Genomic DNA, 21,439 nt, shown 5'->3' on the forward strand with positions numbered 1-21,439 from the left:
CACGCGTTGTCTCCGGCACCGGTTTGGCATGCCATCACGCTCGTTCATCCTCAGGGAATCCGGGATGGCAGCGAGCTGCTACGCTTCCTTCATTTGCACCGTGCATTTCTTGCGCATAAGCGAAGTTTCTTGTACACACGTACGGGAGAAGCATTCCCGTTGGGAACGCTTCCCTGCCATTGATCATCATTTGAAGCACACACACAGCATCATCTGGTCGGAAGTGTGTTTATGCTGAGACATCGGACTAGGCGTAGAATGGGATTGAGACAGGAGGGGATCATCACGCCATGAAAGTCTGGCGCCATCGATACCCCGCGCGCTTGGAGCAGGACTTCAAAAGACCAACGTTTGGGTATCTGCATAGCGAGATACCGAGTGGGGAAAAGGGACGTTTGGAATGAAGAGCAAAAAATCCAAAAGAACACCAACACTGGCACTCTGAGCGCGGAGTGTACGAAGAGGTCGAGGAAAAAAACCCAGCACCAATCGTTCCTGGGGAAGTCGCATTTAAACCAAACCATCCTTTCAGCTAACGGCTGGAAAGGAAACCCGTTCAACGATCGTACGTGTTTTTTCGACACAATGAAATTCAAATTTAATGATAGGGTTTCGAAACCCATCACAAGTACGGTTCCGAATCTATGGTTGGGTCGTCTAGTGTGTGTTTTTTTGTTTTTGCTTCTTCAGTGGAGCACTTTTTGTCAGTGGACAACTGAAGCTACGTATGGCTGTGACTGCGCACACGCCAGCAGCTGGGTGAGCAAACCCCTAATAATCCCTCGTTTTCCGGCTAGTTCTCGCACGCTGCTCGAAAAATGGAGGCCGTCCGTGTGTTTGCATCCGAATGAATGATGCTGGAATTAATTTCATTTGAAAGCCAATCTCATAAATGTCTGAAAATTGAACCAACCTCAGGTATGTATCTACCAAGCGTACTCTGCTCCTCTTTACTCCTTCAGCCGGTTTTGGCTGTACCGAGCTTGAAGCGTTGTTGATTTTTGTGTTCCATAAAATAATACAAACACACGCACGCTCATACACACACAAGCACCTTTATAAAGAGCACACGATAGAAAGGAGGCAGTCACAAGCATATTTTGCGGCAGCTGTGAAGGGATGCGACATCCTGCCATATCGTTCTGGTAAAACGAGGGGGAGGTTCCTTTATTGCTGCTTTTACTCCGGTCGCAAGCATCCTTTGGTTTGCATGCCTTTGCCGGCAACGTTAAGCATAAAAGTAAATGTTTGTTTTAAGCTTTTCCAATACAGCTTCAACCAGAGTTTCTGCTCAACAGAACGCTTCCAAGCAGCACGTCCTTGCCATTAGAAACGGTGTGCTGCGTAGGGATATTGCAGCCTTCAATCGTGGACGATGGATATAAATTTTGTTAATGAATGTTAAATATTGTCACATTATTTCTAACTCGATCAAACGAAACAGATTGTCGATTGAAATTAGAGCGAAGATTTTCCCAACACCAATTTGAAGTAGCAGCTGTGCGCATTATTGCATTTAAACGTTTAACTCGATTTACAACTTGTACAGTACATTTTGATGCAAAAGTCAAACAATAAATAAAGACATTACTGATTCGTACTTTAACACACACAATGTGCAAATTCTCTCGAAACATAAACGTATCTCATCTCAACCGATGGCTAACTAAGTATTCATTTACTCGTCTACCATGCACCATGCAATGAAAAGATGTTTCAATTATGAACAAAACAATCAACTACGCCACCACATCTCTCCTTTGCACAACCCGAAATCAACCCAACCGGTAGTTACTGGTTATGTTTGAAGTGTTTACCAAGGAGGTCTCTTTGTGCTACGGAGTACGAGATCCGTATGATACAAGGTTCGACGACATAAAGGAATCCCTGCGAGAGAATCATTTTTGGTCTCTTTTCAATTAAAAATCAACACTCTGGAAACCTTTCAAAGCAAACAAATGTCATAAAAGTAATGTCTAAATATCGTATAGAATTATACACTGTGTACACACACACATATATATATACAGCAAACGTGTTCAAGGGTAGCTCTTGTTTTGCTTTGCCTTTGGAATTAATAAACGGCAAGCAAGGATGATGGAGTACGTCAGATGTACGAAATTGTAATTGCTGAGAGGGATGAGATTGCTTGAGAAATGGATACCCAACAAAGACTACCAGTTTTCTATTTTTAACATACACTTGAAGCCACTGCCACCACTTCAGGCTCCTTCTTACAAGTTTCCGCAGTGCTTCAGTTCGGAAGATCGAAGCCCTCCCGTTCTCGGAAATCAATTTCTCAAACGAACTCGTTTTTCACAACATCTCCCTGAAGTACGAGCAATGAGCAAACGAACTCGATACTAAGTACGCAATTCAATTAACTTTTGATCTTTCTCCAGATTTAGGCTCTGTGTCCGTTTGATGATTGAAATGCCACTCGAAGCCTATACAGTGCTAGCCATCCGGGTCGTACCGCTCTTCAACGAATCGTTTGAAGCGAACCATCAAACAATGTGCCTGATTTCAATCCAAACTCCCAAGGTTCATTAACGACTGTTATGCAGCTCCCGGGTGTCATGTCATGAGTCCGAGACACTACTACTTTGGTGTCGAGGAAAAATACAACCAAAACACTGTTTTACTCAAAAGGTGTGTGCACGACGCAGCGTTGGGCCTACCAACTAATTGAGTTATCCTCGCTGCAAACTTTTCTGCCCTCTGGCAGACTTTATGGGTAGCATAGGCCGCCGTCATCCCCAACCACCCAACCGATCTCTCTCTCGATCTTTGCCACTCGAAGTGGTCTAAGCGCCGGTGGAACATCACGGTTGAGTTGGCCCTAGCTTAAGCCTACCATTAGCTTCGTGTTCCTTCTCCGTTCCCGTCATTAATCATACGCTGAATAATTAAACAAGTCGTAGCACAGGCGGCAGCGGCGTCAGTCTAGCCATTCCTAGGCTTCTTTCACCTCGAACAGAGAGTGAAATGGCTGCGTTGCCGCACATATCAACAGGCTATGCACGGAGGAGAGAGCAAAGGTCAGCAACGGGGAAGCTTTGCGAGCAATCTCGGCCTGTTCGAGCCTTCGACGGCTGCCTTCCAATAAAAAGCAACCAACTCTCACAGTCGTAAATTATTCCATACCACAAAAAAAGAAGGTTCGGCGAAGGCTCTCCGAAAAACTTCACGGTGGAAAGTGCACCGCTACGGCTACGGCGCGGTGTGGCTTCTTCATTTGAATAACCCAGCACTTTGCCCAGAACTTGTAGCTTCTGCCAGTCCGTCGGCGTTCGGAGGAGCATGATTCGGGGCACTGCTATACATGCTAACCTTCTGTAACAGTGCCCGTTTGTTGCACTGCGACGTAAGTTTTCGTAGGTTTCCTCTGGGATTAATTTCGTTTGGAACCGAAACAGGTGAATTTTCCGTTTACGACTACGATGGCTGCAGGAATTTGAGCGTCCTTCCCCCAAACATGCAGCTGCAGCCGTAACCTACGCTCACCTACACGCAGGCAGGCAAAGATGGGCCATAAAATCCAATTCTCACCTGACGACCCCGTAGCTGGCACAGCCACCATCCTTTTAGTCCGTTGGTGTCCGTTTCGATGACGGTCAGTATTTCGCCTTTGCGGAACGCCAGCTCGTCCGTGCTTTCGGCAATGTTGTCGAACGTTGCCTTGGCCAGCAGTTTCTGAAACGAGGAGAAGATTTGCGAGAAATCCAAATTAGATGCATGTTATCGGTATGGCTGGGAGCGGCTGTGGTAGAGGAGTGCGTAGCGCAATCGTTTGGGCGTGATTGGTCCCGACGGAACCGTACGTTTTGTGAGATGTCATCCAGAGCTTCGTAAGGCAGAAAAAGGTAATCAATCCTAATACGTTCTAACATGTGCCCGAAGCTGTGAAGATGGTCGTTTGTTCATGCTTTTGGCTATTTTTGGTAACGCTGGGAAATGAATTAATCCCCAGTGTGGATAACAGTAGCTCTGCTGAGTAAATAAGTGAGTATGCAAGAGGAATGTTCTAATTGCTCTCACAGTGGGCTACGGTTACTCAAAACTCATTGAAGGACATCTTTATGACAAGAACCATTTCCGTTACGACAGAACCACTTTTCTCCAACGGGCGAAATACGTTCTTCCAGTTCTCAGAACAATGAACAATGTCTGCACAAACACAGCCTGCAAAGTGTAGAGATTTATGGTAAAAGATTCGGTATCTGACTCAAACTCAAAACCTTCTGCAGCGCATTTAGGAAGCACTCCCGAAGGGATGCCAGTGAAAGATTTGAGAAAATAAACAAAAACCCGACATTCGCTCATTCCCCACTCTACTCGTTCCCAACGAAAGTCACTTTGAAATCAAAGCGAAACGTGCAAGAAACACAGGAGCGTTGGGAAATGGCAATCGAACTGGATGTAATGCGACACCGGTTCGAAGGAAAAAAGGCAGCACCAGGGGTGGGCCGCTGCCGAAGAAAGGTTTCCTCTGCAGCACATGCCGCCTTTTAAATGAAATGACATAAAACGAGGTCACCTAGATACATGTCTGCTGTGTTGTTGTTGTTGGTGATGGTGCTGTTGCTGTTTCCGTGCCATTAGTGATGATCAGTTTTCAATTAGTCTAATGATATTTTTGATTTTTGAGTCAGCCAGCAGCTTCCAAGGTATGCTGTGGTGAGGCTAGGAGTGAAATATTAGAGACTTCTATGAGCATTTAAAGAGTGCTTCCTCTTCCAGATTCTTTAAAACATGAAACAAGTTCGGCACCATCGTAGCTCTCTAAAAAAAACATTGAAAAATGCTCATTCTGAATCAAAGAACTCACTCACTCAACCAACTCAAATTTGTATCGATATCAGGAACAGTCCTTGCAAACATGGTCGACGTTTCAATTTACACTAAACGGCTTATTTATCTACCCGTCGACGGACATATTTCCTTAAATTTAACGACATCCGCCAAACGGAGGGGGGATTGCTCGTGGGTTAAAATGCAAAGCTAAAAGCTGAACGTAATTCCATCGCCACTATGCACTCCCACCTCCTGCTTCCGTCGCTATTAGCGAAGTCTACAATCCCGATGAAGCGATCGGCGGCAGTAGCATCAAGCTCCACACAACGTCGCTGCCTTCTTTCTTGGCTTTCCTTTTCATTCGCGGCGCGGTTGCAATTTATGGACATCGTTTCCGAAATCGGCGCAACTAATCGACACTTGATTTTCATCTCACTTGCCCCGTGCCGCGAGACACCACTGCCTTCCTCCCTGTCGTGACAGCCGTCACTTGTTGTCTGCATATTCGCCTGTCGCCTATTTCCGCCAGCATCGGAGCGTGGTTTTGCACAAAATGGCCTGTGTGCTGTTTCTTCGCTCAGCCGAACACCACGCAATCGCAATCTGGTACCGCAACCGAAATTGGAGCTAATGCTGGAATTGCCAGTGTCGCTCTGTATGTGTGTTGCTGTGGTCTAAACGATCGGAAGAGAAATCAAGCGGACATTCCGCACATCCGGACGACGAACGGGCCCGCGCAGGGAAAAACGGCAAAAATTGGGTTTAAGCTGTTCAACAGATGCCTAACGGAGATGTGATGCAGAGCGCATGATACACATGAAGCTGGGTGATGCTGGGTGATGCTGGGTGATAATGATGATGATGATGATTGCTCAACGCGCAAAACTACTCCAATGGATCTCTTTCTCTGCCACCAGAAGCCGAATCAGTGATCTTATCTCATCTGCTTCCAAGCGGCCATAACCATTGCAAGTTGTTAACGGGATGGAGTTTTTTTTTATATATATTTTGGTTTTGGTTTTGGTGTGTGGTTAGGTTAACAACTTTAAACTGGTGTCTGGTTGTCTCATCAGCGGGGGATTGTTTTTTCTCCCTTCTTCATGATTTGTAATCACGCTTACAAACAATCAGGCTAGGCGGCTTGTTTGCGCGACAAAGTGCGTTTGTCGGTGATTTATGTTTTCCGTTTTGAGTTTTCGGTTTGAAAGTTAGTTCCGACAGTTGTTAACGCAACGATTGGCAAACGATTGCAAAGTGCATTAGCAACAAGTCGCGCGGATAGCAGAATGAATTATATGCTTCGCACATTTTGAAAAAAATTGCATTTAATGCTGAATTTAAATATGTGCAGCGTAGTGATTATTGTTAACGCCCAAGAAACGGTTTAAACGTGTAGGATGACACTTATAAATTATCATTACAATGTAACAACTTTTCACCACAAAAAAAAAAAACTAACTTGAACAAAGCGCCAGAAAATGATTTATAATCTTCATTTTGTTGGCACCTTCCTGAACCCGCTCAGCGCTGCATACAGACGCGCCCGAAAACTTTGTGGACATGGTATGAAAAGTTCAGCACAAAAATTACTGATGCAACTGAAAAACACGTAGTAGTAGCAGTAGTTATATGCTTACCGAATAAAACGAGCATCCAAAATCGTGTAAAACAAAAAGAAAAGAGGAAGAAACGAGAAAGCCAAAATACAATTCCTATTAGCGCGAGTGCAAGCATTAAAACTATCCTGTGCTTTGCAGCTTGTTTATGATGGCTCGAAACGTTTTTCCCACGTACCATCCGTTTGGCTGTGTTGGATGGTGGGCAAATCACCATACAAACACACACACACAAAATTACAAACGAATAATAAAGGGAGAAAAGATCCTCAAAAAAAGGCGATCCAATGTTTGCCGTCCATTTGAATAAACGCGAGCCCGCAGTTAACGATGCATAAAAAACTATTAAATGAAAATGAGATTATTAAACATAGTTGGGAAAGAAACAAAAGGAAAATGGAATCATTTGGTTGGATGATTTAAGCACTGGTGTAATGGCATAAAAAAGGCAACAAACAGCAAACAAGCAAACGGGAGCATAATTTTAAACGATTTATGAGTAAAATCAAAACAGTGATAAAAAATCACAACAACAAATGTAGTAAAGGTAAAACCTAAATTGTTAACTGAGCCGGCTAACAATGCGATGATGCACAAAAAAAAACAAGTTCAACCAAAGCTATGAGGAAATAAAAATAATCTGGATCAACTTAAGTGGAAATAATTAGCCGATTCAGTGAGGCAAATTTATGCGAGTTTGAATCGCGAGGACCAAAGGCACAATGTTAATGGGCGGTGTTGGTGTGGAAAAAATGTTTACCACCCATCAATAACACGCCCGCTCGTGCAGGTTGTGGTGGGTAAAGGGTGCATCGATTGCAATTCCCAGTATGGAGAAGTGCAGTCGATGCAATTTTTTTGCTCCCACGACTCTTCCACCTTTCCACAGGTGCTAATAGATCTATTACGAACTAACACGAGCGGGGAAGGTTTCATATTAATTAACTGTATCAAGAAGGGAGAGCCACATGGGTGGTTGGTGGCAGCAGATGAGGAACAAATCGAATGGATTTATAAATAAAACGCCAATGGCCTCATTAGCATATAATTAACTGGATGTAACCTGTGGTCCGTTACCCATCCCATCCAGCAAATTCAACCCAGTTCGGGCGGCAGCTCACAAAGGTGAGTAACACCACCAGGTTGATTGGTGTTTGACGTTTGATTTTATGCAACAGCACAAAAAACGGCCTCAACACAAGCGTCATGAACACATTGGTCAGTTGACCGCTTAGATCGACCGTTGACCTTTTCGCGCCGAAGAAGGCGTGAGGCAAAAAAGTGAAGGTAAGTGAGGTAGGATTTTACGTATGGTAAGACAATACTCAAACCGTCGATCCGTTCGTTTGTTGGGGAAGTTAGGAATCTTGGGACTAATCCATTCAAGAGGACTTTCGACGACTTTCACTGGCATATTTTTGTACAGGGAAAGAAGTTATTTTATCTGCCTAATGAATGCAAATTGAATTAAAAAGTGCGCTAAAAATTGAATGAACAGTAGAAATGCAAATAGCTTGTCAATTTCGGTGGTATATTTAAGTTAATTGTTGTAGAAGTAAGTATAGTGCTATTTTTGCATACAGTCACTAAGACACAACTCCCCAAGATTCTCAACTCAATTTCAATTCCATTTAAGTTTCTCAACCCTTTCAGCAAACATTAGAGTTCCATTTTCCTCTTTCATTTTACCAATTTTCCACATCCAATCGTGCTCGTGAGCACTAATCGGCTGACCACATAAATAATAAAACCGATTCGTACGGGCTACACAAATCCTGGGCCCGTATTGCACGCATTCTTCTGCTAATTAATTCTATCTCTTTCAGCGGCTACCACAGCAAGCGTCCCCCCGGTCAGCTCAACGTGCACAACATAAGTAATGATTCAATCCATTACTGCCGTCGGACCATTCCTTGCTAGCCAGCATTCCAACGGTCCGAATCACGACTGGCCTCACAACTGGCCGCAAAGCACAGCTAAACAATGATCGTGACTTTGGTACCTTGTTGCTGCTCTCTTTCTCTCGGACCTTGCTGCAGACACAGCAAATTTGGGACCTCGATGGCAATTCTCACCCAATGCATACGCTAAAATAGCATACCAAGCCCGTCGAGCAACAGAACATCTCCGACCGCATACGTTTGTGTGTTAATAATGAAATACGATGATTATGCGGCGATTGAATTACATTATTTATCGACCGATTAGATAAATTATAATTTGGTGAGACATTTGCCGCGCGCGCGCGTGTGTGCTGTGTCTGCCGGTTGCCCTTTGTTGTTGGGAGCGAGAAGCTTTCCAATGGAACCCCCAAATGACAACGCTATGCTTGCAGTGCAGTGTTATAAATTCTCCCGAGTTGACTTCGAACAGTCAAAGATAAATCGAGAGAAAAAATGGCTGTGTTGTGACTTAATCCAGCACCAGATAGACGCTAAGAAGATTTAGTTGGTGTGTGATCCGCAGCGCATAGACACAAACATTGGGATGAAAAGCACGGTGGAAGAAGATTCCATTAAGCTGGTTTTCTACAAACGAAAACACCCGTGAATTGATCTGATTCTTTGGAAATAAAATTGAATTCTTTATGCAGGAAGACTGAGCATATCAAAAAGCTAAACTAAGCCAATAAAGAGCATGTTTAACAAAACTCACTTAAACTTGGGTTCCAATGGAGAGCTCTGTGAGAAAAACCAAAATGGATTTCAACCTCCCAGCGACCATCAGGGAGGTCGTCGTCCAAGATAAGCAGTGTCCAGGCAAACGGAAATCCATGATATTAGGGACTCCTCAAAACAACAGGTATAGGATCCAAAACAGTGGGTCTGCCAGACCGCGTCTAATGCTCCAAAGCTATCGCCCGAAAATCTGACACTAAAATAGGTACAAGCACCTTTTGTCCATCTTCCGCCCCAGGGTTTGTCGTACGGATTTTCTGGTTGGGACATCAGGTGAAATGGACTCGTGTTTTTTCACATGTCAGAATGTCATTAAGCTTCACCGGTGCGTGCGCGTGTCTGCTTCGGACAGCTCGTTTCCCAATAGGATCACACGAAATGTATTCCATTTCAATCTCGCCCGTTCTCGCCCGAATCGATTTAGTGCCGGGGGATGCACGTCTCGTAATTGGCATTGCTCTCTTTCTCTATCTCCAGCGGCATTCGACACGTTCTATAACTCCTAACACACCACCTACACTGCCACAGAAATCAGATCATCAACTTCCAGGATTTCGATTCCAGGAACAGGGAGATGCCCCCACTCCAAGGGCGGAGCGGAAGCCCTTGAACTATTGCCGCTTACTCACAACCATCCCTCACCGATGATTGGTAAACTCGGTGATGTAAATACAGTGCGTCCCCGTGGTGTCGGTTCGTGTTTAGAATATTCAATGAAGTCACAACAAAGCCCATCATCGTTGCCCCAGGGTTGGTCATTGTTTTTCAAACACGGGTGGTATACCTCGGATGACCGTTCGATAAACACACCGAACGGTGTGTTCGCGTACGATGACGAGCATCATATACTTCATGGTGATGCTTCCCCATATACTCCCATCGGGAACATCGCTGGGGGCACTGAGCGGAGGTTCCTGAGGGCACAGAGACACACACACACAGTTAAACGGAAGGCGGCACTCAAAGTAAACATAACTGTTGATTGATTTATCCAATTCCTTCTACACATTGGAAAGGAAGTGTGTCTGTCCAGGGAGAACCCGCGTCCCTTATCGAGGGTGTTCAAGAGAACGCCCGCAATTTCCGCAGGAGGCGTCAGGAACGCAAGACTAAACATTTTCGCTTACGATGGCTAAAATCGATTTCCAAAGTAGCGCATTCCAATGCATCCCAGTGGCTCACCCTTCCCGGTCTCGAAACAATATAAACATCAGCCACTTCCTGGCACGTGAAGACATCGGGCCTGGTTCCCCCCTACTTCCTCAGCATGTCCGTCTGCTCTTGAAACAAGGGTAGAGAGATATTGGCGAAATAGCGTAGCATAAAATTGCACACTTAATTACTTTGTTGCGGGGCACGGCTGCACTTCCTGTTGGTATTGGGTCGTGTCGGTGTGTGTGTGTGTGAGCGGTTGTCTGACTTTATCGAGTAAGGGCGGGCTTGCCTACTTGACAGGCTTTGATCACACATAAAGCATCGAAGAAACTGACCCTCCCTTACATATTGTGCTCTCGGGAAATTGGATCGTACAGGAGGCGTACTGCGTTGAAGGGTCAAATTGTGTCTAATTTGTAATTTCCTGCTTTGATGTTCAAAGGCAGCGCATCGTCAATACCGCAACATGCAGCGACCATGTAGTGGTGCATGCGGCACTGGTAGAAAGAATGGCAGCAGAATGCTCTCCTGTTTCAGAAGATGAGACGTTACGGAGAGGCAAAACAGATAATGCCATTTTGCTCATTTTACGCACGATTGCAGAGTGGTTCATCAAAGAGGAACCTTTTTTTGTATTGGTTGTTGATATTAGAGCAAAAGCAATTTTGGGGAGAAATTTAAACGCCATATGTTGTTTTACATGTTGTGCTGCTGCAATATGTTTTAAACAGATATTGATAAAAAACAATTCCTATCGCAAGCTCGTGTTTCAACATACTACCTACGGAGTCCCCTTTACACTCTGTGTCACATTCCAATGCAGCCTATTTTTCCCTTATCACGAGTTTCGATAAAATAAAACCTACGAGCTGTGGAAAACACTCAAATACAACTAACACATACACACACTGTACCTATCTATGGAGCAGGGCGTAAGGTGTGGTGGTTTTTTGGAGTGTGCGTTTCGTACCCGATAAGATAAGCCGTTAAACAAACAACGTTGCCAACGCAGCACAACAAGAGCCGGCGGTATTTGAAAGTCGATCTAGGTTACGACGGTGTGTCATTTTGGTGCCAGTTCTACATTTACAATCTCCATGAAGGTGAGAAGAAGAGGTGATGTATAACAAACCGAGCTGTATGAATTGCAAATATAGAAAATTATGTTAATATTTTAACGTAAAAGTATACTATAATATTCAAACAGTTAGTAAGAAGAAAAAGGTTGTAAATGAATCGCATATAAAACGCTTGATTATTCATCGATGAATCAATATAAATTATACCAACACAATGTACACAAATTCAACCTCTCCATTAACAATTCATAATGCCCTTTTTCGACTTGCATCAAGATTGCCTACGCTTCGATCGAGAAAAAACCCACCGTAAGACGGTTATTTTACAGATCTTTCAAACATCTGAGATCCCATCGAAACAACCCAGAGCACGTAAATGGCAAACGATATGTAAACACAAATCGGTCATCTGTCAACCGTGCGAATGGGCGGGTGTCCGTTTCACTTCGGGGCGCAAAATCCTCACAAGGTACGGCCACACTTGACATCACGGGGCTACGACAACACGCCAACATCTTTCTTCTCACCCGCGATCGGTAACACGCGATCGATTTCACCGCGCTTGCCGGAGGCGGATCATTGGACGCAAAACGTCAACGCAGACTTGACCTGTCGTTGGAGGTTTGCAGGTGTTGCCACGGGTGTAGCTTTATGTTTATTTCAGTTGCTGCTACAGAATTTTTGTAACTGTCGCTCGCGTATTCAGGGTTCCGCCGATCAGTTCAAAAATTGGTCTGTCTTTCTTCGTATATAAATTGCAACTAAGCGTCTTCAATGGCGCTTTGTTTTTCACCAGCTGATCTACTTGACCCTAAGTAACCTCGCTTAGCGACCTTTCTCGAACTTTTCCCTTATTGGTTATGTTTTTCAACATAGCCAGTTGTTTCATATTTGGGATATATGTTCGTCTTTATCTAATCTTTATCTTTATCTAACAACGCCATCTGGAGTTTCTTTTGCGAATTATTCGAGCTGTCCTTGACAGCTCGTTGTTTTGTAAATATTACGGCAGCTAATCTGCACGAGGTGCACATCGTGCCAACACCCCACCCCGTAAATCCTTAGTAAAGCAGGATTTACTCAAATTCTGCACGATGTACATATTTTCGGCTTTCGATATGATTTTAGATATCGCATTAGCGTTCGTTTATAGACAGCCACCTCCCTATCCTGCCAGTATAAAAGTTGTGTTGTTGGCAGCCTCTCCTGATTCTCAACGCGTGCTTTGTGCCTTTCGTATTTCTTATTCATACGATTTCGCATCCCTACGATCAACCCAGCGATCAACCTTCTCCTATCTACAAGCGGTGTTACTTTTCGCCGATTTTCTCTACCGATTGCTGGTTGAATGCAAAACCACATATTCATTTGGTCCGTACACCTGTCCTGCAACGCGCATCGTGAAAACATAACCCTACTTCTGTTTGTGTCGGTGAGTGTATGTGTGCGTTCACTAATTTGTACATTCTTCTCTTTTAGAGTCGTTGTACGCAGGAATTGTACGTCGCTATGAAAGCACCGCACTAGCTTCTGTCTGGATGTGGCCCCGACAAAGCTGCCGAAACTGTAGGCCGACCATCTCAACCGGCTTCTATCGGTAGCCGGTACGCCAGTGCTGCCTATCTCGGGTTGTGCTGTCAGATCGGTGTGTATCGTTCCGATCATCAACTTTGGCTCCCCTTTCAGGAACGGCGGTATCGACTGTCCCTGAAAGTGAGCAAAAGTGTTCATTAATGAGGTGAAGAAAAGTTCTTGAGGCGGCCAACTTAGCTTTATGCTGCTACGAGTATTGGCGAACTCGTATTGCCTGTTGTCGCCTCCCGTCGCATTCGCCAATCCCTCCTTGCTCACGCTCGAACCATCTCTCGTCGCGCCTGCCGTCCAGCTGATCACCGGTGGTTCTGGCTTACCGGCTTCACCAGCGCTTCGTGCCAGTATAGATTGCACCGGTGTTGTCGCTGGCTCTTCTTGGAGGGTGCTTATTGTTTCGATGGCTTGTTGTCCTTGTTGGTTTCTGGCGGACACTATGCGGAATGGTACACTCGGTACCATGGATCTCAACGCATAAATGTTCGTCAACGGTTCTGCTCCTCGAGATTGGACCGTCTCATGAGGGAGCGTGTTGTCCCGCGTTTCGCAGCCTAGTTGTGTGCGTGCGTTGGCAGCAGAGCAGTTTTGTGGCTGGGAAGGTGGTTGCGCCGACGCGTGTTGTTCGGTACGAGCTGTTGCTTCCACGATTGCTACTGCCGCAGGGTTTGCTGGTACCGTTCCGATGCGCACTCTCTCAACCACTTCACAAACGTTCGCTGCTGCGTTACACTGCTGCTGCTCGCGTACACTCTGCTTCATATTCGAGGAGCTATTTGCGAAAGATCGCTTCGATCTTTTTGCCTCCTCGATTTGAAGCATAATTCTTTCCTGTTTATGCTTCAGGTTCGCCATTTTAAGCTCGAATTCTTTCAGAGCTATTTCCTTCTCTAATTGTTGCACTTCGATAAGTCGTGCCAGTGCCGCTTGGATTCTCGCTTTTTTCGACGCGTTTGTGGTAGGGGGTATTTTTGCAGCTTGGATCGATGTGGGTACCCATTCTTCTGTGGACAGCTTCTTACTCGCCGAGGTTTCGCCCTCGCTATATGCTGCTCTTTTGGCTATTTTTTCGCCGTCGCAGCTTTCAGCTGGCTTCCTCGTCTTCGCGATGGCTTCCATTGGGGTTTTTGGACACCTCTTCTCCTTGGCTTCGCACTTTACCGCCTGCTTCATACACAAATCGCACCTCCACATACGGGATTCAGCTATCGCGGTGGTGCCGACACACGCGTATTGGTACCACTTATGGCATTTTTTGCACAGCACCATAGTCACGTTATTATGCCGCTCGCAGCCACCACGATTAAAACTCGTACTCATCGCGACGAACACTGGTAGGGACTTTATTTTCGAAGAAAATATCGAAACAATTTTTGAATGTTGCCACGGGTGTAGCTTTATGTTTATTTCAGTTGCTGCTACAGAATTTTTGTAACTGTCGCTCGCGTATTCAGGGTTCCGCCGATCAGTTCAAAAATTGGTCTGTCTTTCTTCGTATATAAATTGCAACTAAGCGTCTTCAATGGCGCTTTGTTTTTCACCAGCTGATCTACTTGACCCTAAGTAACCTCGCTTAGCGACCTTTCTCGAACTTTTCCCTTATTGGTTATGTTTTTCAACATAGCCAGTTGTTTCATATTTGGGATATATGTTCGTCTTTATCTAATCTTTATCTTTATCTAACAACGCCATCTGGAGTTTCTTTTGCGAATTATTCGAGCTGTCCTTGACAGCTCGTTGTTTTGTAAATATTACGGCAGCTAATCTGCACGAGGTGCACATCGTGCCAACAGCAGGTTCGCTGTTTTTTGCATCCGCCCAGTGGTGCTGTTGCATTTTGTACCTGTTGTTGCAGCCACACACACACTCTCTCTAGTATGACAACACCTCTCCGTTAGCATGACCTTGGTATGTGTTGTGTCGGCTTTGGAGATAGAGTGAAGGTGCCTTCGTTGGGTTTGGTCGGAGACGGGAATTACAGTTGCATGCTGACACGGGTGCGGCATTGTTGCACGCGACAAACGAGTTGGTTATTCTTTGCAGTGTATTTGAAAACCGTCTCCTTGCTTCTTTCCATACAACAAAGAATTTGTTCGTTTCGAAAAGTCACCAGTACGTAGCAGTAAAGAAAACGGGACGCCAAAACCACCGATCGTTAAACCAAACTTTCAAGCGTTTGCCTAAAGACTTTACTGACCGAACCATATTGCAAAAATAAAACCAGGAACAAAAAAGAGTCTGAACCCAACAACCGAACAGTTTGTTTTTCGAAGCCTTCGCGTACGTTGCACCATTCCGCCGAAGTTTATGTGACGTTGGCCATTTCAATGCCACGGTGAATGTGATACACAAAAAAAAACCCATCGCTAAAAGAAACGAAGCAAAAGCTTCAACGCGTAAAAACCCCCAACTCACGATCGGTAGGCGAAAAATTTGCACAACCGAAGAGAAACAAATAATTTGCCTTTCGACTTCGAACGGTGGAGAAGATCATGGTTTGGTGCCTGTTGCTCATTCGATCATAAAATTCATATTGCCGTAATTCGTTTGGAGATGAAGACGTGAAGAAATATTAAGTCGACCTGTCAGGTCGAAGCAACGTGTCGAATAAAGCAGTGACTGTGTGTGCTTGGCACCATTTGCAAGTTCAAGTACCCCGCAAATACACACAAAAACTACCATCGAAAAATGGAATACAGTCATAAAGAAAAGTTGGCAAGAACACCACTCACAGAAACTACTTTCGGATCCAATCACAAGAACTGGGAGGAATCGGTAATCCTCTCGGAAGCTGTCGCTACCGCATGGGTTAGAGGTTGAAAGCAAACTCTCGGATGATATACTTGAACAATTATGTGTAACGTAACGTTTTGTTTGGTACAGTCTGACATTTATTAACTCTGCTAGGGATGCCGAGAGTGCATAACCGTCCACCAGGTAGTTTTCCCTGGTAAAACTCCGCAAGATCCGGGTGATTGTTCAGAAGGAAAGAATTCACAAATAAGAAATCCTCAAAGTCGCTGCCAATGGGAACCGGACTCGCTATACGTATAGATCGTGAGTCAGTGCTTTTTTGCTACTCTTCAACCGTTCGATGAGTTATAGCGGCCGCGGTGGTCGAAGCGAAATGGCGAGGAATGAAATAAAGCACGATAAACTTTACGTCTTATGATGGTTATATCCGTAAGCACTTTTCTGCTGACGAATGAACGACGCGAATGAGCGAAGCAAGTGGTCTGGTTCTTGTTCTCGATTGGTAAACCTACCATTGAATTAACATCAAAATTCACCACCAAACCAATATGTAAAGTTGCTAGCGTATGGAATGGCTTTTAACGTCCTGCAACGTGCACAACAATGCACAATGCAACATTTGTCACGGTACCGAACGAAAGCCATACGGGCGTTAGTTTTCGCATGTCCATTTTCAGTTCATAAATGTTTCAATACCAGGGTGCCCGGGTAGGGGAAATTAGCGACAGAAACACATGTAACAATGCAGTTTTCTGTCCCGAAAAAGGCAATCCAAATGAATGAAAAATTATGTTTCCGAACGGTCCACACGGAGGGAAGCAATAACATCGGCCAATTTCCTCTAGAGTGAGCATGCAGTTTGCGTTAAGTTTGCATTGTCCTTGCAACATGTTTGGCTGGGGCATGGGTTTCGGTAAAAAGAAGAAGATGAGTTATGTTCATAAATTGAATGCAAAACCTACAGACACATTTCAAACGATCGCTACAAAGACACGCGTGGCCTACGATTTGCTGAATTTGCAGTCTTGAACTCTGCTCAGCCGTGCTTGAACATCAACTGCTTAGAATATAAAGCTACGATTTCAGAAACATAAACAAACTAACACTGCAAATCGTGCTGAGCTCTACACTTGTGTCTGTGTGAGAAGCCAAAATAGTCAGTTCAGCAAATAATGGCACCAGTCTTGAGCATTGAAAATTGTTGATACGTATACGTGACTGATGCGCAAAGTTGCAATACAACTCCAGAAATAGAAGCGCACTGGATAACTGCATATGTAAGTAAGAAAGGAAATCGAGTTTTTATTAAGTCTTTGAAGAAGAATGCTTTTTTTTTGGTGGACATCTTGAGCTCCAAAAGTATACCGACTATCATACAAGATCATTTAATTTAACGAAGATTAATCAAAGACCTTCGTTATTTCTTACATTTGACTAGGTTTGGTAGTCATTGCTTTCACAAGTGTTTCTTTCGTTAAAAAGTTAACTCACTTGTTCATTATCAAAATAATCGTTCGATCGCCGTGATCACGACGAATTATAAACTCTTGGACACAACTGTGAACATTTTAAAACTGCCCGATTTGCTACTTTCGGACTTGTACAGCCGATAACTTCCAGCCCGTGTGCCAAACCGCCAAATGCCCGATTCCGGATGTAACATCAGACACTGTTGCAACTGTGTTGAGCCCGATGTTACCGATTGGCTGGCACCGGCTTACACCAATTCACCTTCGAGGTCGTTAGGGTGCCGGGGATGGAAGATAATCAGCTTGTACAGATGCTCGTGCAGTCATGCAGGTTGCGGAAAGCATATGCCGCACATTCGAAACCACACTAGACCGAAATCTTTACCAACTCCGATAAGTTAGCCACAGTCCGCAGCACCCGGTTATGTGTACCCCGCTTGCTCGCCAGACCACGGAAACCCGTTACCACGAAAACCTTTCCACTACGCTTATTCGTCGGCAGCGCACCGGAAAAGGTGGTTGAACTCCGGAGCGCCACCTTGAAGCGTGCCATTTTTGCCGGCTAGTTTTCCCTTTGCCATCTTGCAAAGTGGTATCACTTCTGGCGCACCGGGGAGGGAAAGTTTTCGGAACACCGGGCTATACGTTTCCGTGTCGATGGAGCTAATATTTGCGACAAAAGCGAGGTAAGCGTCCGCCCAGGGAAGCTGCACACGGGGCGCGTCAGGGTGGACGTTGGTCGTTGTTTCAAACGAAATCTTTCCACTTGGCTGGGTTTTCTTTGGCCAAACGGACAAGTTTGTCCTGCGCTCTCTGGCTTGGATCCGTTCCAGACGAGTGGATCGTAAAGATGGAATCACTACTACTAAGATGGGGTTGAAAGTGTTAAAATTTGTCTACAATTCACAACCTTCCATGAAGTGCATCAGAGACAGGGGTTGACATTTGAGGCAATGACGTCGGTTTTGAACTTTAACTAACCACTATCAAAGTTAGCAATTTTTAAAGAAAACTTTTTACAGATGCATTCCGGTTAATTTCCAAATTTGAAATAACAGGAATATCGAAGTGTTTGCGACATGTTTTGCATCATCAACTCATTTCAAACAAATATTTCAACCTCTGTTTCAGGTACCCCATTTAGCATCTATACTCATTCCCTAACGACCATCGTTCTTGCGGGGTGGCACAATTGAGGCAATCGATTATTTGCGCACCAAACAACGCTCCGCCATCTTCCCGTGGCAACATTAAGTTGCATATCACATGTTCTGCTTCCAACCTCGCTTTGCATCTTTTGTGCCGCCACAAAAGTCATCAATTGCTGGACGATAAAAGCTGTCATACCTGTCAGAACTATGCAGCAGCCTCTACTGATGGAAACTCATCGCTAGGGAAACATTTTAATGAGCGTCTATTGCCCACTGTGGCCACATCATCCGGGTCGACCGAGGTGCGGTGTACCGGTTCGGTAGCCATTATTGCTTCCTACACTGTCGTATCTGCCCCGCTGATAACAACTGCACCTCACCCTTTTGAGAGTCCCCATATCTCGGGGAATCCTTTGCAACCACCACGAGTGGTTCGATCGATATGTTTGCATTTCGTTTAATAACGCTGGGCTTTCGCCATCACCGCTCTCTATCTCTCCAATGAGGCGAGAACTTCAATAGTCAGCAGACACAGACTATCAATCCATAAGTGGTCATTTTGAAAAGCACTAAATCCAACACCTCCGCTCGGTATCGAACTCATTAGTTTGATGCTTCATTGAAGCTGATGAACACTATTAATGATACACAATCGGGGAGCGATTCTCGATACTCACTGGAAACCGTCAGTGGGATGGCAGCACTTAATGAGCTTTCATGGAATGCTTAAAATAGAATTTCTTTTAAGCTCCCCCAAATGGTGACACAACATCGTAAATGATTCGTCAGTCGAGTGGACTGTGTAGTAACTTCCCTGGCAACACAACAAACCTTGAGCGTACTTCAAAATCAGTAAATGTGTTGCACCTCACGTAGACATTACACTTCAATCTTTTCCACAGGTTTCGCACGTTTTGGGACATGCCATACTTGAGGCCACGTCATATCATGTAATATTACATTTCACCGTCGCCAATCTGTCTGCCCTTTATCGAAACCCTACCAACAGGGAGTGTGAAGTTGGCGAACCCATTTATTTGAGATACTGGTTCGTGTACCGGGAGTGTACCGAACCTTTGGTCGACGGGCTTGATAATTGATTCCCCTCCAAAAATGCGTACCAAGATAAGAGAACATACCCGTTTTCGTACAGTGACGGGTTCATATCGCTACGGAGGTACATCTAACGACCTTGCGCTAACAACAGGCGCAAAAAGTCTGTTGCAATCGAGCCCAATGACGCCATTCCACCATCTTGTTAGCACGTTCGAGGGAGGGTGAGAATGATAGTGTTTGCATATTGTGCTTGTTAATTTTGCCACAATTTACCGCACTCCGAAAAATACCAAGCAAACGTACAGTAGAATCTTCCCGATCGTACGAGATGTTAACTTCAGCGTAGAGAACTCTTCCAATCTTCTAAGAGATCCAACTCCAATAGACCTCGCATCAATCTTCCAGTAGAGTAGTTCCATATTGGTTAATTCGAAACATTTTGTTGTTGTTATTACAGACACCCACGGTGCACTTGGTCAACGATTTAGTTAACGAACGGGGAAACCCCCACAGTACTTCAACGGTTCTCGCGTGACCGGCAAACTCTGCACTAATGAGACAAATGGCAGAGTCGTGGCAGGTGGTGGAAGGTGCTAAATGATTACCATGTTGGCCAAAAGTAGGTATGTTGGGCAATGGGCAGTTGGGGAGTTGCTGATTTAATAGCATTGACCGACCGCTGGCCTTTGAGAGGCAAGTTTAAAAAGCTTCGAAGGTGGACAAAAAACACAACCACATAATCTCCACAACAACAACAGCACCCTACAACCAAACTTGCTGACACTGAAGTGAACGAATTTCTTCCATTTATGGGCAAGCGGCAAGTGCCTCTGCACGGTGGGTGCTGACCCAGGCTGGAATTAAACGCTCGTAGAATTGCCCGGCGCGCAGAGAAGGCGGCTGTGACGGTCAAGCATGAACATGCATTTATGCGCAAAACGATCGAACAGGTCGGGGTCGGTGAACAGCCCCCACGCCGCAGAAGACGACTAAGCAGAGCTTCCGGATTATGCTGACCACCGCTGGCTGCTGGCCATATGTGACTGCTGTGTGTGGTGATCGATAAAAACGGGTTCTTCACAGGAGGATGCTGCTGTACACTGGAAGCAATGTGTGGACGGGGAAAACGGTAAACCCTTTCTGCGAGGTGGCTTTGTTTTTGCTGACGCTTTTCCAGTAGCACTTTTTTTACGTGGCGGTCGCCGCTTAAACCTTGAAACAAGCGCTCAGCCTTTCAGGTTGGTGGATATGTTTTGCTTTTTTATGTGCCAGCAAGCATACACACTGAGGTCTCGTACAAGCTACGAAGATAGTGTGTGTGTGCTGCGGTCCAGAAGGTAGATAATGAAATGAGGTAGAATTCGATGCGGATACGGTACGTGAATCATTGCGGACTTGTGTGGTGAGTGTCGATGTACCGACCTTACCTTACTAACCCACCACCATCTCACCCCGATGGCTATCAAACGGTACAACAATTTTATTTTACAATTTGCAAGGCGTGAACCGCTCGATGCTTTGCCAGATAGATAGCTGACTAATAGCTACTCAATCTGTGGAGAATACTGCTTGCCATAGTTGGATGGGGTTTAAGAAAAAGGGTAGATTATTTCCTATCGAGCTACAACAATTGGACGCGGGCTGATGTAATGGGATTTTATGGAAATGTGCAAAAACGACATACCATTGGGATGCTTTTTTTATTGCTTTACAGTTCAATGATAATTCTATTCAGCTGGTGAATGCGAAATCGTCGGAAGAAAATCGACGATAATTAGAAACTTTTCCGCTATCGCGTTCTATCATGCTTTTTTAATCATTTAATTGAAATTATTTCGTCTCCCTCCCTTTCTCGATACTCAACCTGAGCCGGTTCCTCCATCAGCAGGGGAATTATTTATAGAAGTAGAAAGAAAAAAAAGTTTAATCTTCTGCAATGCAGACTCCGGTGCCATTTGCCAGGACCGAGAAATTATCGTCCCGGTGATCATTAGTGGTTGGGTGTTTATTACATTGCCTCCGTGCCTCCCAGCATGGCGAGAACATATCTCGTTGCCACACACAACATACACAGAGACTTCTTTAGCGTTAGTGTGG

General features: G+C 44.9%; 1 protein-coding gene across 3 annotated transcripts in view; it reads right to left on the reverse strand.

Moving 5' to 3' along the window:
* The window catches only part of LOC120953840 (breast cancer anti-estrogen resistance protein 1), a 120,451-nt gene that overhangs the window by 52,799 nt on the left and 46,213 nt on the right, over window positions 1-21,439 (reverse strand). For all 3 annotated transcript variants that reach the window (XM_040374139.2, XM_040374138.2, XM_049606181.1), the window contains exon 3: window positions 3,553-3,696. In XM_040374139.2, the coding sequence (XP_040230073.2) occupies window positions 3,553-3,696 (144 nt within the window). The remainder of the gene's footprint in view (window positions 1-3,552; window positions 3,697-21,439) is intronic.

Source organism: Anopheles coluzzii, chromosome 2 (genome assembly GCF_943734685.1).
Source record: "Anopheles coluzzii chromosome 2, AcolN3, whole genome shotgun sequence".
Lineage (NCBI taxonomy): Eukaryota > Metazoa > Arthropoda > Insecta > Diptera > Culicidae > Anopheles > Anopheles coluzzii.